Here is a 24,659-nt window from a genome sequence, read left to right as displayed (position 1 = left end):
TAATTATTGCAGTTAAATGTAATTTTCACAGAGACATTTTAAAAAGCGTTGTTCACGTTTTCATAGGACCGTTGTTTACTATTTAATTTTTTTGTAAAAAAATTAAATGTACATACAGGGTTAGTCACGAGAGAATTACTTCTGAAAATTTTTTTTACGCAACCCAAAATACGAATACCATGTACCATTTGATACTAACTGAATTTAAAATGAAATGTTTAATCCATGATTGCTTTGAGTTTGGCAATCTCATTTTGACAATTGTGGAAAAGGAGGTTACGCGAGTGCCCATGGTGGTACCGCATCCAGTCGGAAATCTCCTTTGGCGCCGCTAATAAATTTGTCAGTGTGCCTCTTGATCTTTTGCAACCGATTAATCACGAGAAAATTATTTCTAAAAATTCCTTTTACGGCATTTTATTCAAAGGTTACAACACAAACTCAAACAAGTAAGTAAATAATTTAACTACTAATCTGTTGAAAATGTTGGGCATTTTGGAGGGATGCTACGGCTTTTTTGTAAATGGATGGTCGAAGAAGTCCAGAGGTTGCAGATTTGCACTTCAAAGAGGGTCTAGGTGACGCAGAGATGGCGAATTAACACATGCACATTAGCGGCGAACAACATTGGTAGAGCACTTACGGCTTCAGTATAGCCCAGATTATCTGACTGTATGTCGTCGATCCAATGGGGCTCTAGAGGCGAGTCAACGATGAAAAAAAAATGTTAAAAATTAATTAACGTCAAAGTGACACTGCCAAAGTCAAAGCAATCGTGGATTAGGCATTTCATATTAAATTTAGATAATATCAAGTGGTACAGGGTATTAGTATTTTGGGTTGCGTAAAAATAATTTTCAGAAGTAATTCTCTCGTGACTAACCCTGTATATTAGCGTTTTCTAATAACGTTGAATTTTACAACCATTTACCACCATCATGAAAAAGAAATTAATGAAATGTAAAACCGTAATCAGAGAAACGGGCCACATCTAAATTTCAACACGGCATCTCTGTTATAGGGCGCTTAATTAATTATTTATTATAGGAGACTGTGCGGTTTCTAAGATCAACTGGTTACAAAATGTTATTGTTATTACACTATTTTTAAGTCTTTTCCAAAAATTCATTTGCACAAAGTGTAGTAAATTGTGTACACGAATCAATTTTAAAATGAAGCGTTTGTGATCCCATGGCCGACTCCATTAATCTCTAAAGAGATATGGCCGTTCCAATCGGCGTTTACAAATTGGCTATCCAAACAATTGAAAAGTTCTCTAAAGTGGTGCCATCTGACAATGGAAATGTTAAAAAAATACAACCCCGATCGAGTTGACATTAAATTTTGACAATTTGTAATTTAGTAACGTCAAATAAATTCAGATCAGGAATGTTCATAACAGAACTCATTTTATTATATCAAATGAAATAAATAAAAATAACAATGGAAAATTTTAATCATGTTAATGTAAGTAGATATACCTGAATACCTATGCACTAAATAATAATAAAAAGAAAATTACAACTTTAGAACCTTTCTGCGGACTGGTTTGTGCTGCAACAATTTTATCTTGACCATTGACTAATCAGTCTGTGGTTTCAAGACATGTTGTCCAAAACAGGTTTTACAGTTGTTGTTACAAATTTACATACTAAACGTTTATGTTTTTCACATTTAAATAGAGGGTTCTTTTCTAGGTGAGGAAATATTATGTTCAGCAACTGTTCACAAGCTCTTTCAAATTTTAAAAGTGGAAAAATTTGCAATGCAATGTCCGATATTTGTTTCACAACCCCTACAAAACGAGAATTCGGATAAGTTAGTCCCCCACCATCTTGTAAAAAAAATAATTTTAAGAGAGGTCCAGGAAGTTCAAATGATAATAGCGGAGAAAGACAGTCATCACAGTGAAATTTGTCATCTAATTTTTTTATAATGTACCCTGCTAAAAAGGGACAGAAGCGGAATAAATATCTGCACGTTGTTCAATATTCTTGCACAAATTGATTCTTAAATATTTGTCAGCTGGAAATCCAAAGAAAGGTTTAGTACTGTTCCCACATAAATAACATTTCTTCATGTCTAACGATTTGTTTGCAATTACCGCTCAAATTAGGATAAAACATCATTGTCAGTCAATAAAGAAATCTGTAATTAAAAATTATAATGCGTAAGGACCACCAGAGTCCGCCAGTTTAGGGTCACTTCATGGCATACTTTCCGTACTTGCCAAAAAATGCCGAATGGAACGGCCATATCTCTTTAGAGATTAATGGAGTCGGCCATGGTGATCCTTTTGGGTGGCGACATCTAGAAATATTTTGGGCAACTACCACCGATGACGGCTTAAAATTTGGCTCAGAAAGATCAAAGGCGCCGACACGAGTTGTCCATACTGATTGATGTCTATACTGTGGTTGGGGTCCAAGCTATTCGCCGGCGATTGACGGCTGTCACTGCTGTTTCTGTTTTCCTGTCATTGTCACGTGGTTTTGACTTTACTGACAGTAATCTGACTCGTTAATCAACACTCCACAGTTGTGGGTCCCTGGTTGTGGGGGAACCATTTAACATTACTAATGTGTGATGTAATCAGTCGATTATATTTTTGAACACAGTTTCATGATAAGATTTTAGGTAAATGAATATAATTTATCTGCAAGGGTTAGTTAGAAAGACTGAGATAATGACTGACAAAGAACAGCAAAACCCTCCACATCATCAAAGAAGGCAAGTCCCAACAAACAGGGCCCGGCCAAGTCACAGTCGCATATACCAACATCTTGGTGTTAGAGACTTGAGAGAAATAATAGACCGTAAACGTCAAGAACGAGGCCAAATTAATGTAAGTATGTATAGTCATGCTCAGATAAACCTCGTACAGATGACAGTCTGAATTGGTATCCATGGTGGTATCTAAATGTGTAGTTAATCGCTATATAAATTTATGTTGTAGGAGTGTGGTGTGCCCCCTTCTGATCCTTCCTATAATTATTTAAAGGATCCTTTAAGAGAAAGTGCAGAACAAAATGTTCAAGAGTCGAGGCAGACCTTTCCCCGAAAACCCAAAGTAAATATCTTGCGCATTTTTAACAGTGACTTGTAATTAATATTTTTATTATAATTTAGAACAATGATAATTTTAAAAGAGACAGACAACATCAAAAAGGACAAACAACAAGTCAAGTAAAATATAATGATATCAAAAATCCATTAAATATAAAAGTTGAATTTTCAACTTCAACTGGAGAACATGTATATAAATTGGATGAAAGTTTAGTTTTACCAACAATAAAACATGTGCCTGATCACAGGCCAGTTCAAAACCGTTCATTTAGAGGCAGAGGACGAGGGCGTGGAAGAGGACCAAGAAGTTATCATACCAGAACGATCAGAAACAACAGATGGCAAAATGAATCAGTTTCAGGTAAAGTTACAAATGCTGAAGGAATAACACCAATTTCAAGTACGACTGAAGAAAATTGGGATGATGAAGTAACTAAAACAAGAGACATTAGTGAACAGGAGTCTCAAGAATGTAAAGAATATGATGACGTAGAAGGTCAAGAAGAACCTCAGAGTGAACTGAAAATACAACAGGTTAATGATGATGAAAATGTTGTTTTACAAAAGGGTATTGAAAATTTAACGATGAATGAAAGTGAGACTTTACAAGTACCATGTAAAAATGAAGAATGTACCTCTGAAAGCATATAATGCAGTTTTCTGTTATTACTACAAAGGTAATCAAGAGTATAATCTATTCTAAATTATTTTAAACTGAAGTAATACCCTTCAAAGTACTTAAAGTACTTATTTAATAAATGTTTTAATTGTATTAATATTTTATTTATGATTTCATAATTAATGTAAACTACTATAACTATGTTTTATTAACAACAAAATTTAATTTATTTTGTACAGATTGGAGATTATATATTATGTATCATATTAACATGGATTTTTGTATATGCACGTTTCAAAAGTTATAAAGTGAAATTTGCAGTTATTATATTTTCTTTTGACAGTTGAATGAAGCTCTGACCACAGTGCTCATGTTGTCTGTTAATCAATCTAGATTGCCCACCTGGTTTCTCTATCCAAGTCTTTTGTTTTTTAAAAGTAACTTCACAAGTTGCAACGTGTCCACTATTGAATTTCACTTCTATGGACTTCCAAAAATTAAATAATCAGGTTCATATCTTTTATTAACTTAATTCATATTTTTGAAACATGTATATAAAAAATGTAGTGTATGCATGAAACATGAAGCAAACGAACAACAGTAAAAGTAAGATCATTTTTCAAAAAAAAATCTTCGTATTTAATAATTGTGCAAATAAATAAAATTTGTGGCAAATCTATAATTTCTTACGAAGGATTTCGTAAGAAATTGATAGCTGCCATTTGCCATAAATTAATTAATGATCTCTGCATTGTAAATTAACAAAAAATTAAGTGACAACTAGGATTTTTGTTGAAGAACGACTTACCGATTGTACTTAGTTTGCTTCATTTTTAACAGTGCTGTAGTTTTTAAAACGATTGGTTGTGATATTGGCAATAATAACGCATTTTAATAAGCGAACTAATTTATTATATTTATGATAGAATTTTACATAAATGTATTAAAAAACACAGAGTTTTTTGGTGATTTTAATTTTTCCGCTTCATGTTTTATTTTTTCCACCAGTTCAGTATCATTTATATTATGCTGAAAAATAATTTATAATAATCCATAACCAAACGCATTGTTTATACGAACATATTTTTGAGGCATGCAGTGTAAGTGTTGTTAAATAATAATTTAAATCTATATATGCAGGATTAGTATAAAGTCCCGGAACGATTGAATAACTTTATTTGAAAAGCTTTTTTTTGGGAATTTGGTGTGGATATAGGTATAGTTAAACATGGCGATTTGATTACAATATTTTTCCTTTTTTTATCGCTTTTGGTTTGACACCAAACGTGTTGCCATCTATTAATAACACAGTAGAACAGTGTTTTTGTTGCATATATTTTTTCAACATGGTCGGAAAGGTAATTTTGTGCTGAACAAGAGATAATATACCCATGTCGTCAAAAAAAAATCAAATTTTTAATTACGTCTACGAATACTTAAGCTGTCTAGAATATGTAGAAGGATCTAACTCTTTATAAAAGCCTCATGTATTCGGAAAGAATGAATACTTGGGTCTTTCTCTTAAATCTTTGTTCGACTTTCTTGATTTCTCGATGAAAAGATTATCAGCAAAGCAATTTAAATGAGACATAATTTGTGGAACGTTTGTTTCCTAAAAATTCACTGATCACTAATCTAATTGATTCCCAAATAAATTTTTCCGTATCATTCAAATAGAACATTTGATCCTTCATTCGAATTTCAAGCCCAATGAAAATTCCTAAATATAGAAAACGTACATAATATGAAAACTGAAATTCACTGTAATCTTTTAGTTTTTACCTTGGTTTATGTTAGCAGCAGAAAGCTTAGAAAATATTGTTTTCAGATGTTGAAATGAATTCTCTCTTGTATTTCAGTTGCATAAGAAGCACATTTGATTGGTATATCCAGACTGGAAGTCAGTTACTAAAGCTACAATTTTTAAAACGCCTATCAAATTGCACATGTTTCTGCAGTTTGTATGGAGTATGTAGTCGGCAGTACTAGATATTTATTCCCATTATGCAATAGTAGTAGTACACCTTTTTAATAATAATAATAGTAATAGCATTTATTGCCAAACAGTATACACCATTTATAGGACAACACATTGTATAATATACCTACATAGTATAATGTAATTAACAAAATAAGAATTAATTAATTATATAATTGTGAAACAACTTAATTATGAGTGAAACACAAACATACAAAAGAATCTACAGTTTATAAGCAATATTGTAATCGAGTCCGTCGGCCGACTCTCTACTTTTACATTTTCTCGATCTTTCATGACCCCTAGAAGACGAAGAAATAGGTCTCCCGTTTCCGTCTGTCTGTCCGTCAGTCCGTCTGTCTGTCTGTCCGTCCGTCTGTCCGTCTGTCTGTCTGTCCGTCTGTCCGTCTGTCTGGCGTCCCGGATTTTTATTAGACAGATAATCTCCGAAAGTACTGGGCCGATTGTTGTCAAATTTTGCATTTACATTAGGTATATCATGTAGATGGTATTGTATTTATATTAGGTATATCATGTAGATGGCAAAACGCTAACCAAAATTTGTCTAATCATCCCCACCACTAATATGATGACGTCACTTCAAAATTATACATAGTAATTGGGTTTTAAATTGTATCAAATAACATAGTCTTACAGATGTAAGTTTGTAGTAAGTAATTGAGATGTATTGTTACCCGAAACGTCTAGATTTTTGGAAAAAAATCAAAATTAGGAAACAACATTTTGACATTTAATTTGGAATCTACAAAACCGAATGCTTTGAAATCTTGCAGATAGTTTGTGGTTATGATAAGCATGATAAAATTTTAATCACAATATATTTACTTATCCCCTCTAAAAAATTGACGTCATCACAAAATTTTGCCGAATAAATCCTATCTAAAATGAACAAAATATGGTGAGTCTCTTCTTGTCATTTATCATTCCATTCAAATTTTTTCGATTTCCATATACAGGGTGACTCAAAAAAATTAATAAATGCGTGAATTTATTTTATTGAGTTAATCAGGAACTACAAAACCGAATGCTTTGAAATCTTGCAGATGTTTTAAGGTTATAAAGAGCATAATAAATGTTTAGTCAAAATATTTTTGCTTATCCCCTCCAAAAAATTGATGACGTCATTGTCAGCTCGAAAGTTTACCGAATAAATCCTATCTAAACTGTACAAAATATGATGAGTCTGTACTTGTAATTTATCACTCCATTCATATTTTTTGAATTTGCATATACAGGGTGACTCAAAAAAATTAATGAATGCGTAAATTTATTTTATTGATTTACTCAGGAACTACAAAACCGGATGCTTTGAAATCTTGAAGGTGTTTTAAAGTTATCAGCATGGTAAGTTTTTGATCAAAATGTATTTGCTTATCCCCCCTAAAAAATTTATGACGTCACCACAAAATTTTGCTAAATAAATCCTATCTAAAATGTACAAAATATGATGAGTCTTTTCTTGTGATTTATCATTCCATTCATAGTTTTTGAATTTGCATATACCGGGTGACTCAAAAAAATAATGAATGCGTAAATTTATTTTATTGATTTACTAAGGAACTGCAAAACCGTATGCTTTAAAATCTACTGCGAAAAAAAACATAATAGACTTGCAGTCGTCACGTTTCTGACAGCGAGGGAAGTACTGTCTAAACTCTTTAGACCAATTTTTGTTTTTACACACAAAGCAAGTTCTAACCATTTTGAAGCGGTGGTTTGTTTCAGTATGAATGCCTTTGTGCCTTTCAAAAAATGTTAATAATCCTTTTGTCGTTTTTGAATTATTAATAGATGGCAGCACGTATGGTACCTCTTGGACAGGCCATAATCTTTATACTAGTCGGTCATGGACACACAAGGCCGCCTACTTATTTTTTTTATGGAACACCCAGATTTTTTTTTAATTTTCTGATGTATGTTAAAAAACTAATTTCAGAAATTATCAAAATATTTATTTCTACTGATACAAAAACGTACTGATACGTACATACGTCATACGTCATACGTCATCTTCTGAACTAAGTATACAGGGTGTTATTGAAAGGTAGCTACAACAAAATGGACAGTTCTTCGCGAAGTCTAAGAAGTCGGAAAAACTTATTTTGTGTTATCAAAATTATAAGGGGAAAATTAACCCTTCGCCAACCTTTTTAGACGCTACTGAAGGACTATTAAATAGGTAAAATTAATTAATTTTAGTAAAACGTAGCAACTGTAACAATAAAACTTTTGTCAATACTAAATGTTGCTATAGAAACGAAAGATGATCTTTTTATCAGAGGCGTACAACGAGTTTGGACATAAATTTTAATAATTTTTATAAAAGGAGAACACTTTTACCTGAACTTTTTTTTTACTTTTAGCACCCATACTTCGAGACCAATTGTCGATTTCATTTTGTACGTACCTTTCAATAACGGGATGTATAAAGGGTTTTGTGTTTTTTCAAAATAGTCGCATATACTTACGGTGCATCAAAATCTGTTCTCATGGAATGAAATACCTAATTGTTTTCTATAAAAATGCATCTCCCGTTATTCTTTACCATGCGTTTAGTGTGAGTAGTTAATGATCTTTTTTAGTACACTGACCGGCAAAAAAATCGGCCACCCTGAAAAATTTCGCAAAACCACTTTAAAAATTATTAATTTACTAGTGATTGTTATTTAATTAATGAACCATTCACTATTGACACATGATGTACAAATTAGCAAAAAAAAGAAGACAAATTAACGCAGAATTAAATTTAATTCAACAAAACAACAGAAACAGATCAAGTACGACATCTCCTTTAAAAAAAAAAACAATAAAAGAGGCTGTTGTTGTAAACAGTGTTTTTCATCATTTGATTATAAGTTTGGCAATTAATAAACGTTTTCACGCGAAAACAATTCCTTTAACTCTTCCAGACGTCTCTCAAATTGTCGTTCTGTTTCTGTTATTTTGTTAAATTAAATTTAATTCTGCTTTTATTTGACTTCTTTTTTTTTGCTAATTTATACATCATGTATCAATAGTGAATGGTTCTTTAATAAAATAACGATCACTAGTAAGATTAATAATTTTTAAAGTTTGGTTTCACAAAATTTTTTAGGGTGGCCGGTTTCTTTTGCCGGTCAGTGTATTTGTCTTTTCTTGTTTACACTATAATTATTTTATTTATTTACCTTAAGCGCTAATCCATAACAAAGCTCAGCCTCACTTATATGTCGCATTTTTAAGTTAATTAAGGCCAAGTAACCCCAACACACACCAACTGAATTATTTAATAGAACCGATTCCGAAAAACATTCTTCGGCACTTAGGAGATCATTTTGCTAAAAGTATATAATAGACTGCATTTAGAAGAATGTAGAACTTATTGATGAAAAATAACAGCAAATACCGCTAGATATGCGATTCCACAAGCCATCCATGTATAAGGAGTAGGATGATTTTTGCATGCTATTAAAAGTATTTTTCTAGCTTCCTGTATGTTGTCCATTATCTCTGCACAATTTATATAAAGTAGATGCATGTCGTCTGGTCTTTCAAATGATTGCAACACTTGTAAATATTCATAAAGTGCTTGTTCCGGTTTTCCAAGGGCTAAATAACAGTGGCCCGTCAAACTTACAACAGGATAATCCTAAAAAATGATATCAAATATCCATTATTTCGACTACCTACTTTGTTTTTTTATAAACAAATTATTGTGTACTTACGGAACCATGAAAGAATCGAGCTTTTTCTAAATGTTCCAAAGAGTGTTCATATCTTTTTCTGTAATAACAAATTACAGCCAACATATAGTGAACAATTCCTGTGTGTTTTAGCTCACACGCTAAAGCGTTTTCTACCCACTACATGAAGTAAATTGTAATCGTTTTCTATTTAAACATTATACGTACGGAATAGGCTCTCATTTTCAGAAGGAGGATACTAGCCTTAAAATATATCGTTTTGGGACAAATGCTGGATGTCCAGATTAAATCTTCTCTTTTTGAGAAAGCATCGTCCTTGTAGCGAGGATCATCTAAGAATTTTAGTGCCATTTCTAGTGATAAGTCCATTCCTCCCTCATTTTCGACATCTTTGTAAAATAAATATAAAACGACCCAACCTGTTAAAAAAATTCGAAGTGTCGACAGGAATATTGCTTTAGGAATTTTTACCTTCTACCCAACGTGGTTGGTGAACCATTGTAGTAAGTAAACATAATTCAGCTTCCACTAACCGTCTTTTTTCTGCCAAGAGAATTCCATTTAACAGTAAACTACAAATATGATTATATTACTTTTTAAGATTTAAACCACGAACACCTGTTTTTGTGGTAAATCTTTCTGGATAAAGCTTCCTGTAAACACATAAACGCTTTTTCAAACTGACCCCGTTGAAGGTTAAACACCGCATAATTGAACCAATGATCTGCATTCTTGGAACCATGGTGTAATATCTACAAATTACACATGTTAATCAGAATTAGTGTTTGATTATATTGTGCAACAGTGCTGAAATTTAAAGGAGTGTGAAAAATTTCAAACGTGTGCACACTATATTTTTTCTACACTTAATAAGCAAAAGAATTGACTTAGTAACTTGCTTATTATTACTTATAGGAGTATTTAACAAATGTATAATTACATTGAAATCGGCTGCTTCATTACGGAAAAGTTCTAGTAGCTTTGATTTTATAGAGCGTGGGCCATTTCGTTCGATTTTAGATGGGAGAAACAGAAACTTCAGTTGATGATTAAAGAAAACGCTGCATCACAATTTTCAGCAGTGAGTTGAAGCGAAACAACTAATTATTTCGTCTTTTATTTCATCAAATGAATAATTTCAACAATTTTAGTTATATCAAATGCAGTGGCTATGCTAGACTTTAAAATCAAGGTGGGTCAGCTTGGGGCCTAAATTTTGAAAGCTGGGCCATTTACTTTTTTGGAAAAATAGAAACTGAAACATAGTACCTACGTAATTTATTTAAACAATTATAATCTCTCTATAAAAAATAAAATAATAATTAATAAAGCACACTATTTTTTCAATTTAAAACAAAACGTGTGTTCGATGACCAGTAGAAAACAATTCAAGGATTTTATGTAAAGGAATTTAGTTTGATACTTAAAATGGCTACATTTACTAAACAATCATCAAGCATTTTTGATCTAAATAGGTCTTCATTTTTTTAAGCATGAAAAAAGGGTTTTCCTAACGTCATGCGGAAAGTGACTAGTTTACGCACGCTAACCCGTGCAAAAAGTGAATGTAAGTAAATTTCGAAGATTTATTGATTAATGATTACAACTATTTATATTCAATGGAAAAGAACAATTTATATAGTTATTTTTCTCATTGCTTTCGTTTCGATCTTTGTCTTCTGTGGTCTTCATCTCAAACACTTTGCTAACATTTGCTGCCTCCATTCCCCCCAAAAAATTAATGACGTCATCTCAAAATTTTGCCGAAGAAATTCTACCAAAAATGTGCAAAATATGATGAGTTTTTACTTGTAATTTATCATTGCATTAATATATTTTAATTTTAATTAATTTATCTATCTATTATTTTACGTGAGATATTTGAAAATTTTGAAGAAAATCAACTGTCATGTTGAAATTAAAGTATTCCGTGGAAGAAAACTTCGGAAAAGTTTATTCCTCTTTGAGAAATTAGCTCTTGAAGTGGCAGAAAAAAAAGGATTTTAATGAATGAGTTGAAAACAAACTTAACCATGAAAATATTTGCGTGTTTTTTCCTTAAAATTTTTGGTCAATCTTGACGGAACAATTATTTTTGCCAATTTTTGAAATGAAGAGATAATCTGTTGCTCTGTTGCTCTGATAAGACTGATTTTGGCAAATCAGATACCCTCGAAGAAAAGAGAGGGTGGCTGGGTTGGGTTAGTAGGTGCTAAGATAAAACTGATTTTGGCAAATGACATACCCTCTAATAAAAATAGGGCGGGTAGATGGGGCTAGCACCTGTTAAGACTGATTTTGACAAATGACATATTCTCTAAGAAAATAGAGGGGGGGCGGCTGGGGCTAGTCCCTGCTAAAATAAGACGTATCTTCTAAAAAATTTAATGAAATTATTATAAGAAAAGATACTAGAGGCTCCAAAGCACTTTCAAATTCTTTCCAAACAGGAATACCTGTTGTGTTTGTCCTGTCTCCTGTAATTGGGCCTCCGGCCCATTGGAGACATAATGGAATAAATAAATAAATAAATAAATAAATACCTAGACCTCAAGATTGTCTTAAATTAAGAAAAAAAAAACGAGATTCCAAAATTAACTCAAAAAGAGGTTAGATCAGAATTTTCCAAAAATAGAACACCAAAGTCCTCCAAAATTGTTTTAAATAATTTACAATAAAATCTCCGTGGGTTCCCAAAATAATACACCATGGGTACCTAAGAGTCTCCCGAATAAAAAAAAACACTGCGACATTCAAGACTCTTTCAAAATTCATAAAAAATAAAACACTAATAGATCAAAAGATTTTTACAAGTTCATCCACATTATGTGTATCGAGAATGTCGCAGAAGTATTCCAGATACGATTCGAGTTTTGAGGCAACGGTTTTCCGGAAGATTATCTGACAAAATTCAGAAGTTAAACATGTGTTTAATTTATTTGAAGATACCTGTATCAATAAAGTGTCACTCTTTAGTCTTGTGGTAGGTTGTGGAAGACAATTTTGCCATAGTTAGTATTAGGCCTGGCTATTTTGATTTCTGTTCGATGATCTTCAATCAAATTAAATTTAATTGTGGTGCGTATTCCTATAAGGTCAGACAGTGTATTATCAACTGGTGTAACTCTTATATTATAAGCGGACATATTACTAAAAACATTATTATTATCTATAACTGCATTCCCTCAAGTTGGAAAATCAGTGAGTGAGATCAAACCATAATATTTGAACGAATCGTTCGTAGCGTTAGAATTTGAATTGCGTGTTTCAAAATGCACATAGAAATCTCCCCCAATTATTACATTATTTGAACTACTACGAGTACATAGAAAAAATTTTCGAGTCACCTAGAGGTGAATGATAAACTGTTACAATTATTAGGTTATAATTTGTTACGACAAATCCAGTTATCTCACAATGAATTTCTATTGAAAACTCTGCAATCCAAGGCATCAACTGGACTGGGAATTTTTTGGCAATTAGCCATGAGTTTTGTTAGATCATAAATGGGTGACCTAACGGAAGTTTGTGTGTTCTCGAAGGGCCAGCGGTCACAAATGGGTGACCACAAATGTTAGTCACAATGGATGACCAAAAATAAGGGGTCACAATGGATGACCAAATGATGAAACTAAAAATATAGCTTCAGTGAGACACGAACCTTTCTGCTTGACGGTTTATTCGATTCTACTAAAAATATTTACATGTTATTTACAAGTGGAGGTGGTGGGTGAGAGGGTGGAGTCTGCTGCACCCCTTCTCCTTCGGTTTACCTGACTGGACCGAACAAGTTTTGAAAGGACGGGCAAAAAACGTCGCAGTATTGTAGTCAATCACTTCTATATAGTCACATTCAAAAGTAGTTAGCTAATGTTTACTGAGGCACAAAGAATTTATTTCTAAATCAGATAATAATGCATGTAGCATGTTAAATTTATTTCTGGCATACTGAATGTTCAGAAACAAAATTCGAAAACTAGCCATATTTAAGCCACGATTCCCAGTCCACTCACTATGCATTGCTGAAGTCGAAGATGCAGATCTATGTATAGTTTTTATTGTAAGCGGATGAACTAGGGCAGATGCAACTACTTGTCTAAGTGCGTCACATGTTTCGATGAAAAAATTGTGATACGTAAGTACCTTGTGGCCAACGGTTGAGATCCATCGCCTTTTCTTTGTTGACTAAGTCAATGATGACTTTATACGACGAGTAGTAATCAGGATATTTAAACTGTAGGGCTTCGCATTGTACTTCCGGAAAGTCACTTTTCAAAGACTTTCTTATCTCTTTTTGGGTGGTCTGGGGTAGAAGTCTAGATAAAGTAACCTCATTTGACATACACCTGTTAAAACTTTTATGGCTTAAGCCGAACCACCCATATAAGTCAAACTGGCTATTGTATTACTTAACTCAGTTCACGGCTACATTATGCCAACAATGGACAGTAATAATCTTGCGGTTCGGGTCCACAAAGCTTACAATAGCCAGTTTGACTTATAAAGGTGCTTTGGCTTAAGCCGCTTAACTCATAAAAGTTTTAACAGGTGTATGTCAAATGAAGTTACAGTACATATAAGAAAGCCTTTTTTGACACTTCTTTTAGACCGTTAACTTGCTCATTCTGATTCATCTCAATTTTGTAGTTTTTTAAAATTGTTCACATTTGACTTAGTCTTTTTTTGGAAACAACCATTTTAAAATTTTGCGAATCATCCAATAGTGGTTGTTCTACATTCACATTCTTTTGGTGAGTTGTAGTTTCACCCGCGGATTCTTCATTTAATGATGCTGTTGATTCAGTGAAGTGTGCGTTTCAGGAAACATGTAGTTGAGAAAAACGTTGGTATTACTTTAATGATTATTCTGTGTGTTTAAAATTTCACACGACTCGTTTATCCAAGGAAAATCCTTCTTCTGTTTTTGTTTTTTTGACTAGGTGTGACATGAGTCTTTCACCTTGTAGTTGGTGAATTAAAGCTGTTTGAGCGACGATTATCGACTTACATGACAACCATTTAGGGAGAAATTGCAAGTTGTGTTCCCTAATGGCGTACGGATTTTCATCTGCCCAAATGTGGGTGTGGATCCGTCCTCATCAGTTGATGGTATAAGAGATACAAAATTTGCTTTTTCGTTTATTTTTGTATTAACCCACTCACAAAAGCTTTGGCTCCGTGGTAAATTTGTTGTTTTCAATAAATGGACTTTCTGGTAGTGAAAGGAGTACAAGTTGTTCTCCGAGTATTCTTTAAGCATTACTCCCCGATACTCCGTACATCATAGCCTTCGCGGGCTAGTGCTCGGTCGAGCTTCGACACTCTCAAACAGCCTCTTCAAAATCAGCAATTCTATTATAGTTTTGGAAATTTTATTCTACCCTGTAAAATTTTATTGGCATTAACGAGACGTACAGTAGTACAATATCAAGAGATATTTACAACTTAAAGTTGTCGCCTGCCGGTAATCCCCAGATATTACAAAGCAGAATAATTCAGGTCGGGACCATCGTTACTCACGAACGAAAATGATCATTATTTTATGAGTACAACTACCTGCTAAATGTTCTCCTACAAATACGGGTGAACTGGTGTGAGCCATAAATATTTCTTACTATTGTTCTACTGTCCGTCTCGTTATTGTCAATGAAATTGTATAGGGTAGAATGAAATTTCCAAAACTATACTACGTAACCAACCTACTCCGACCATGAGCTGCAGGTTTAAAAGATCTGTACTGTCGAAGATGCTATAGAACGGTTTGACAACAAAGTCATTTCAACACATTTCGTCTACAAATTAGAAATCTGTGTCAAACAAATTTTAAAGAAACGATGTTTAATAACATACACTTGACATAGAAATGATTATTAGTGTCAAAACGGTTGCTAGGATACCTTGTTTATTGTTGTAATGTTGTTATTATTTGAGGTGAGTACAGACGGCCCGCGAATATGTATATGGGTTGGAAAATTGTAAATTCGACTTGAGTTTTCGAAAAAATTGTATATAAAAAGTTATTTTTTTCATGAGTTCCGTTACTGGTTAAAATTAATCTACTTATTCCTGAGACATCCTGTCTAATTTTTCCGTTGCTTTTCTTAAAGCAGTGCATTTACGTATGTGCGCGGACTATTATTCTCCATTTGCAAATTCAATATCATTACTTTTAGCTAATAAATAAAAAAATATTCGAAATATTTCTTTTAGCTGACCCACCACTGTACAATTTTGACTTTTTTTAAAAAATCTGGTTGTCTAGGTTGAAAACAACACGGATTCATACACCACAAGTACAGGAGGATCTTATATTAAAAAATTAAAAAAACAATTTAAGATTGTGAATTTTGAAGATGACGTAATCCCATCTGCATGATATTCCTAATATGCATCAAAATTTGACAACAATCGGTCCAGTAGTTTTGGAGATTATCTATCTAATAAAAATCGACACAGGCGGCAGACAGACAGACAGACGAAAACGGGAGACCACTTTTTTCGTCGAGAAAGCACAAAAATGGACATTGGTCCTATTGATCCAATTACTATATTTCCTTGCAGCTTAGGGTCGGGAAATAAAAATCTTTCCATAATGCAGTCAACCATTCCCATGGACGAACGAATATACAGCTGGTTTCAAAAAAAAAACGGGACAAATGACAGTGACATGAACGTCATATTCCCATTGCTTTTCATTGATTTATGAGAACCTGATTTGCTTATCTTATCCCGTTTTTTGTGAAACCAGCTGATGTAGTTATAATCTTCCTCCATGACTACTGTTATTTCCACGCGTTCATGGTACATTTAATTTCTGTATTTTAATGAATAGAATTTTAAACATTTGTATCTGTCATGGTTTTATTTAAATTTGCTTTACTCTTTTGAAGTGATAAAGTTTACGTTTGAATTTTGACTGTTAACACAATTTTGTAACAAAGATAACTTACGAAATCGTTGTCATATTTACTCTGCCCTAGCACAGAGTCTGTATGGGTCATGGACTAATTTATGAGACAGCATTCGTATATTTTAGTAAACTAGTAATACACGATTTTATTGTCTTGTGAAGTTTTGATTTTTGTACATATTTTATGTTAGATTTTTATTTCTTACCTCCAGATAGTATTTATCTGCCAAATCTAAGTTTCCTATTTCTGTTGCTTCTTGTGCAAAGAATAGTACGGAATTAAATGATGTTTTGGGAAGTTTTACAGTATTACGACCTATAACAGTCATTTTATGCAAAGTTTCATTAGTTTCAGTTATTAGTCTTCTGAAAATATCTTCTACGAAATTTTGGTGCTGTTGCTGATTCATACTTTCCTCCAGTAGGTTTAGCTTAAACGATGCTATGAAGCTACTAATTTGCATTAAAGTAAGTAAGTAGTTCTGATATATTCCGCATCTTTTCATATATGTTATGAAGTCAGCCTGTTTTTCACCTTAATAATTGTCAAATGCTTTTTTTGAATGTGATTGAAATTTTACGCTAACTTACAGAAGCATAAGCTTTTTTGTTCCGTATATACTGTGTAATATCTGTTAAGTTCTTTAATAATTTCTTGAAGAATATTTCGACAAAGCTTGATCGCCGCCTGGTTATCAAAGACTACTTTTGGTATTGGTGGTTTTATTTGTACCACTTCTCTTAAACTAAAAGAAAAACAATGATTTATTTTAATTATTAAGAAAACAGTTATAAATTATAAACCTGTTGTGTAGGTCATCAATTTTTCTTCGTTCTATTAAAGATTCCGTTAATTCGATTTCTAAAACGATGAATGTAGGATTTCCGTGTTCATCATATAACTTGATACTAGGTTCAGGTGGAGGCTCAGGAGTCGGTGTTGGTGGTAGTTTCTACAAATTAATCTATATTAACTTAAGATATGTATAAAACTTGTTATTACGGATTTTAAGTTTAAATCTTCATCATCTATTTTCTCTGTTTTTTTCTTTTTACTCTCCTTCGCCTTTTTGCTTTTTTTCGTATCCTTACTTCCTTTTGATTTTTTACTTTCTTTTGATTTTGATCTTTCTTTCTTGTCTTTTTTCCCCACAATTACTTTGCTAGTACTTTTGTCAAAAACTTTTACAGCAGGAGGAAAAAAGTATGAGTTTTCTAATCCACCATAAAGATGTGCTTCCTGCTCGTGAAATGTTGTAATAGGAATGGCAATTTTAGTTTTTGTAACTAAAAAGAATGAATGTTAACAATTTAACAACTGTAAAATTTTAAGAGAGAGGCTCAAAATTACTCTAGTAAAAGTTGCTTTTGATACCGAAAATCTAGTCTGATACATTTTTTGAAAAAGATAAATACTTTTAGTCAACAACATAAGACTCAGCGCAGATCTAATTTCACCTAAAATTATTAATTTAACTGCTATATGTAGAGTTTAAACACTGGGACTATTTTTGAAATATATCTGCATTTTTCGCTCTACCGGGTCTTTAAACGAAATTCAACAATTACAATACAAGAGACAATAATTGGCGTGAACGAAAAATTTCAACCTTTTTTAATACGTAACATGTTTAACAAAATTAAAATAATGTTGGCAGTAGTCAGATTTAATACATTCAGTTCAAAATATGTACTTTAACTGTTCAGTTAGTTCAAAGTACAGTCGTGGCTCTTCGAAGGTGCTACACTTTGTCATGTGTAAAATTGTGTCTTTGTGAATTGTACTCCGAAATTGAAGTTTCTAAAATGTCACTTTAAATGTCACTGAAAACGTGAAAACAATGTCGTGGGTTAGAAAATTTTACTTGCTGTCCTCAATCGTTTTAGGTAATAAGCATTCACGTTCGGTAGAAGTAGCTGACAGAAATTTTTCTGTGGTTAAGTTGCAATCTTTAGATCACTAGAAACTAAAGATTGGTATCAACTGTCTAATTTTCTAATTCAAATGTCAAATCTGACTTGTGTGGAAAAAAACAAAGTTTTTCTAATTTTAACACGCTTCGTTTCAAGAAAATCCTTAAATACAGCATGGAAACAATTTTCACAAAAGTAGTCACAAGAAAGCCCATTTTAAAGGAAAAGAGACAAGAAATATTTCGTGGTTATCAAAAAATTGCAGAGAAAAGGGACAACGCTTGGGTAAAACGGAAACAGTTAAACTGGTGGCAGAAATATTTTCCGTAAAGTTCGCTGGTGTTGTCGAGTGCTTTTCGAATTTTAAAATAATACCAATACAATGGCGCCGGTGCCGTTAATTTTATAATCAGAATCAGAAAGACGACTGCGCAGATTTATATACATACACCCACATACTTTGTTGGTTCCGCTCTACAATTGGTTTTTAAGTTTTATATTATAATCGTTATTGTTTTGTAAGAGGGAAAACACTCGGCTTTGAGAATAATTGTACGTAATACACGTATAAATTTAGGTTTCCGAAGGCAAAGTTTTTCACATTTTAAACACGTTATAGCTACCACGCTACCAGAATCAAATTACTAGGGGGGTATCTCCAATTGCGTGATAGTGGTGAAGATTTACTTTTCATTTTCTTGAATAAGACATGGATATACCAAAACGGATCTATGGTAAAATTGTGGATCCATGATGATGACATCAAATCTTGCCCTCCTAAAAAAACTAGTGAAGGGAAAAGATTCACAATTTTACATGCGGGTTCCTCTTTGGGCTTTGAGAGGGATGTGATTTTCTCCTTGGTTCAAAAATAGATTCAGCAGATTACCACAAAACCATCACATTTTCGATGTTTGACATTTACTTACTTACATGTCACATTTTTGATACCTACTTTCTGACGTTCCCGTTATACATTATACACTAGAACAATTATGTCCGCAGTTACACAGCTTAAAAAAAAAAGTTACCAAATCTAGTTACATCTACCGAACGTGAATTCCTTATAGTTTGTTTTGTTTGTGTTCATTTTTGTTCGCACGAGTAGCGCACACTTCAATGGTAAATGTCACTCACGACTTTCGTCACTACTCTCAAGAGTACGATTGGACTGAAATTTAGTGACATATATGGTAACATTTAGAGAGCAGAGTGAAATTTCTCGTGAATAACCCTGTATATAATTTTAGGTATCCAAGAAGGACAGAGATTAGGAATTTGTGGGTTAAATTTGTGCAAACCACTTTAAAAACAAATCAGTCTAATAAGACGACAGACGGCAGACAAACAGACGATAGACAGACGGAAACGTGAGATCGACTCTTTCGTATTCTTTCGTATTCATGAAAGTAGACATCGCTGCACGGTCCTTATTACAATACTTCATTAGATTAGGCCCGGGAAGTAAAAAGGAAGATACAGTTGTTCGCTACCCGAATCTTGTGGAGCACCATTTCGTGAATGTTCAACAGCTTCTCCTTCAAGTCATCGACATAATCTATGACCTCCTTTGGTCCTTCATTTGGAGAGCCGAATAGTATGTCACAAGGTAGACGAAGTTGTCTCCCGAAAACCATGCGCGCCGGTGTCTGATCCGTTGTGTCATGGACAGCTGATCGATAAGACATCAGGAACAGTGGAAGGTATCTATCCCAATCTTACTAGTGTTTAGCTACCACTTTCGAAAGATGTTCTTTCATGTTGTGATTGAACCGTTCTACCATTCCATCCCATTGTGGATGCAACGGCGTAGTCCGTGTCTTCTGTATTCCTAGTACTTCAATAATGCAATGGGTTTGATTAGAAGTTTCTGCCTTGCTCCGAATGCATTTCCATTGGTACCACAATCCTGCTAACCCAATTGTCAATCAGCAGTTTTGCAACCGTAGTGGCTTCTTGGTTCGCTATGGCGTAACCTTCGGGGTATTTGCTGTCATAATCCCTGACGACCATTATGTACTTATTCTCGTCCTCGGTCATCAGGAAAGGACCTGCTATGTCCACTGCAATTCTTTCGAAAGGCGAACCCATATTGTATTGTTAAAATCCTCTCCCTAAAGCCGGAATTCCACTGAAGCAACACTGAACGACATGTTGCTTGATACTTGTTGCCTAGTGTTGCCTGTTGTAGGCGTGCGACAATGTGGCACAAAATTTCAATTAATGTCGCTGTGTGTTCCTTCAATGAAAATATTGTGTGTAGCATGCGTCAATGCCGCATGCTACATGTTGCCTCAGTGGAATTCCGCCTTAACTTTAGCGTCTTGTTAATTCCATAATGGGTATCAGCGCTGCCGTTGTGCATTTCTCGAAGTATTTCCTTGATTCTGATGGCCGGAACCACCAACTCCATGGTGGTATGTTTCCCAAACTTGCTTAAGCAATCCGTTCTCGATACGTAGGGAGTCCCACTGAGTCCATAAAACTTTGAAAGAGATTGACTCCTCTGATATTTCCGACCAACCTCGCCGTTCTACCTCTTCTTTCCATTTGAGGTGTGGTTCGATATTCACGTCTCTTTTTTGGTCTTTTCTAAGCTAAGACGTTGTCCACACTTCATTTTCTGCGACTGTTGTCCTTTCACAGCTGAACGACGCTTTGCTCTGATCAATCTTGTCGCAGTGTTTGCAGTTCTTACACGGTCTCCATGACAAAGAGTCTGCATTATTGTGAAGTTTGCCAGTCTTAAGACATCGTTTAGTTTCCTGTAGTCTACGCACAATCTCGTCGACCCATTTTTTGGTGACTAGCACTACAGGCGAAGACCATGTACTGTTTGATTCCTCTATAACGCCTTCACCCAGTGTTTATCCGATGTCGCACTATGTTTGTGCGCCCAGAGGATTGTCCAGATGCAAACATTCCGCCGTGCAGCCATTTCCAAGTTGGTTTTTATTTCATCATCATTGTTATCAAAAGATCTTGGTTGTGATGATTGATGAAACATCTTCGTGATCGGTTCACAGACGGCAAGAACTTCCCTACTATTGATGTGCATGGATTTGGGAAAAATATTTGCGACGCGTACAGGTATGTCAGAATCGGTATTAAGTAAAGCACTCGCAATTATGAGAGAGATTCTTCTTGGAGGTGTATGATGGTTGAATAATGCCGAACGCAAATCCGGGTTTGACTTCTACTCTGATTCTAGAAAATCCATAGGCGTCGTACCAGACCGGCGTATGGGTTTATTTCGTGACAGTATGTTATGAAAAAAGTTAAAAGGTATTATTAACATTTGTTACGAAAACTTTACGACTCAGTGTAGTCTGACGATGTTTTAAATTTAATATAGGTGTTTCAGATCGGTATTGAATACACTTTTTAATTATATAGTCTTACCTCCGGGATACAACAGCGATGAAAGTTCAAGTACAGCCATCAAATGTAAATAAGGAGAAAGTTTTTCATTGCCCGTCGTTTCGACACTTGTTACTTCTTTTACTTTACTCTTACTTTTAGATTTTTTTGAACTTTCTGGAACAGTTTCCTAGAATTTTAAATATTATACGAATGTATTGACAAATTTTGTTCATTATTTACGTCTGTTTTCTTAAATGCATGAATTTCAAGAACAACTCTGCGAAATTTTCTAATGTGATCAAAAAATGCTAGAAAACCATCTTTTAATAAAACATTTCTTTTGATTAAGTTAAACTCAATTCTAGGTTGGTTTCTCTCAAATGTATTTTGTAATTCAACTTTGTCTACGTAATTTTTTATCGTATTAGGATCATAGTCGGCACTAACGAAAAAAAAATAATAGTAAAGTATACATTTTCGATCGTCCTTACCGGTAAAGAGTTACGTTCGCATAATCCTTGGAAATATTTGGCCACTGTTTATGGTTTATTCGTTCGGGAAATGTGCTGTAGTTACCATCTTTGATTAAAATATATTGATGGGTCTGCAAATAACAGTTGGACACTATTCTAAATTGATGTAGCAAAATTTGTTACCAAAGAAATAAAAATCTAATTTAGTTTTTTTATCGTTTCAAGCAAGATTATGAACAGGTAAAAACTTGTATGTACATTAACTAGTTAACATTACTTACTAATGTTTAAAATTGACAAGATAATTAAAATTAGCTAAAAAAGATCTGCAACTAGGCAAATCCTTATATTCTGTGAATATTTTGAGTCTGTAACGTTAGAAAAAAATACCTGGTCCACAGATGGCAAAGTAAGGCATAAATGGTACTCCATTTCTTCATTCATAATGGACGGAATATTGTAAATGGAGTCGAACGTGATATTTAACAGTTTAGGTTTGCAAGTGAAAGTCAATGGTTTTTCTATCGATACAGTGACAACTATTCCTGGTGGGTATGAATACCGTATCATGCGATCATCACAAAACGGCTCCGGTACTATTAGTTGTAAAAACTCAGTAAACGACGACTTTTCTGAAAGAACAGAAATTACAAATAATCTATCTATTCTACACTTGTTACCAAAAATGAATGGCATCAAATCTAAAATACAGACTCCAGTCTCTTTTTCTGTGGCGTCAAAGACAGCTTTGGAGGTAGTTTTTCCTATAGATTCTTTACTAACTCCTTTTTTATGAGATGTTTTGGAACCTTTTTTGCTAGATTTTTGAGATGTTTTACTGTCGTTATTGGATTTTTTTGCATGCTTGTTTCCACTACTCTTAGTAGTGCTGCTATTTTTATTTCCTTTCTTTTCTTTTTTACCATTTTTTTTTCCTTTAGCTTTGAGCTTTTTCTCGCGACTTGGGGATGCAAGAAAATCTACTTTTTCAACAGTGTCTCCAGTAAGAGCTTCGTATAAACTTATAGCACTCTCCACCGATGATAAAGATTGATCTAAAATCAATTTATCTTCTTCGCTTTTACTAGTGTCCTCGACAAATATTTCTGAATCTAAGTTAGGAAATTGGAATATTTTGACTGTAAATCATTTTTATGAAACAGCGTTGATTACTTTTAGATAGTTACCTATTAATGGATTTGTAATTAACTTGTCTAACTCACTAAGAGATTCGGTGTTGTATTTTAACTTGAATTCATGATCAGCCAAGAGTATGGGGTCATCTGTTAAGAGGATTTTTGGGGATTCTCCTAGATCAATTCCTCCAAACTGAATTTTTGAAAATATGTAAGATGATCGATAAGCGGGAACCTTTAACGAGGTTTTACCAGAATTTGCAATAAGATTAAAACGGTGTTTAAAATCTTACCATATTTTGATAACTTTCTATAGTAACTGTTATTTCATTGAAATTTGTTGTATCTATTTCAGGAAGTTGTGTTGTAGATGGAAGTTTTTGTTCCTGTTTTTCTTCTGATTTTTTAGAAGAATGTTCACCCTGTTCCGTTATAAAAGGTATTAAAAAAAATACTTTGTAAACTAACGTACCTTTTTTGAAATTTTGGTTGATCCTTTAACCATTTTAACTGACGTATGACAATTAATTTTTGATTGAATTAAATATGGCAAATATTTGCTATGGTAATACTAATTTGTGTTATTTAAATAAAACAAATAAAGTGAGTAATTTGATTAAACGCATTCTGGAAGTCTGATGGAGTGATATCAAAGGCTTTATAGTACTATAGGTAAGGGATGGATAGGTAACATGATAAAAGAAAAACGCAGCACTCTTTGAAAACAAAACAAATAGTCGTTCATTTTGTAGCATGAAGTAGTCCCCGCATTTAGAAACGTCCTTAAAAATTTTTACGTCATCTGCATATAAGAGAATATTGGACCTGATCGCCTTAACTAGATCATTTATGTAGATATCAAAGTAAAGGGGCCCCAAAATTGAACCCTGAGACACTCCAGACTGAACGAGAATTTTTTTAGACTTTCTATAAGTCTCTAGATCCACTTGCACAATAATTTGTAAATCATTTTTATTTTTCAGCGGTGTTTATTTGACCAGTTTGCATGCTGAGGAGCTGGTAAAAATATGCTTATTCCGCATAGTTAGAAAGGCAACAATATTAATGGCATTTTATGGCTATGTTTATGAAAACAGACCACAACAAAAAGAAACCCAGATAGCGATAATGCAGTCAATGGCGAAAAAGAACGAAACAAAAATCGCATTAAGTTGCTAATAAAACCACAAAATTAGCAAAATAAATGCGGCGCCAAGCCGCCGAAAGGCAAGATTTCCGTCTCACACCGCATCATAAGTTTTGATAAATTTACAATTTATCGCTTAAACCTCAGCCATATTACCGAATAAATGATTATTTTCTACCAACTATAAGGACATTGGAACAGTTTACTTCATTTTTGGTGCATGATCTGGAGTGGTAGGGACCTCTCTAAGACTTCTAATCCGAGCAGAATTAGGAAACTCAGGGTCTTTAAACTGAATAACCAAAAATAACTTTATCCTCCTAACTATCCTAATCAATCATTACTACCC

At 33.6% G+C, this 24,659-nt stretch overlaps 2 protein-coding genes across 2 annotated transcripts; one reads left to right on the top strand and one right to left on the bottom strand.

Moving 5' to 3' along the window:
- Positions 1-1,555: 1,555 nt before the first annotated feature.
- On the top strand, positions 1,556-4,647 carry LOC135137252 (uncharacterized). Its single transcript, XM_064066861.1, has 4 exons — positions 1,556-2,588; positions 2,638-2,845; positions 2,957-3,070; positions 3,130-4,647. The coding sequence occupies exons 2-4, from the start codon at positions 2,642-2,644 to the stop codon at positions 3,715-3,717; spliced, it is 906 nt and encodes a 301-aa protein (XP_063922931.1). The 5' UTR covers positions 1,556-2,588; positions 2,638-2,641; the 3' UTR covers positions 3,718-4,647.
- Positions 4,616-23,707, bottom strand: LOC135137719 (cilia- and flagella-associated protein 70-like). Its single transcript, XM_064067436.1, has 19 exons — positions 23,636-23,707; positions 23,457-23,585; positions 23,215-23,398; positions 22,708-23,166; positions 22,418-22,659; positions 22,046-22,158; positions 21,795-21,996; positions 21,594-21,741; positions 17,281-17,564; positions 17,082-17,230; positions 16,869-17,023; positions 16,484-16,812; positions 9,986-10,119; positions 9,839-9,939; positions 9,575-9,786; positions 9,389-9,526; positions 9,070-9,312; positions 8,852-9,001; positions 4,616-4,714 (listed from the first exon to the last, which is right to left on the bottom strand). The coding sequence occupies exons 1-19, from the start codon at positions 23,666-23,668 to the stop codon at positions 4,616-4,618; spliced, it is 3,504 nt and encodes a 1,167-aa protein (XP_063923506.1). The 5' UTR covers positions 23,669-23,707.
- Between the last annotated feature and the right edge of the window lie 952 nt (positions 23,708-24,659).

This window comes from Zophobas morio, unplaced genomic scaffold (assembly GCF_036711695.1).
Source record: "Zophobas morio isolate AGI-343-1 ecotype UQ-CSIRO unplaced genomic scaffold, CSIRO_AGI_Zmor_V1 ptg000029l, whole genome shotgun sequence".
Classification (NCBI taxonomy): domain Eukaryota; kingdom Metazoa; phylum Arthropoda; class Insecta; order Coleoptera; family Tenebrionidae; genus Zophobas; species Zophobas morio.
The sequence above is the reverse complement of the archived record's forward strand: the minus strand, read 5'-3'. Positions and strand labels throughout refer to the sequence as shown.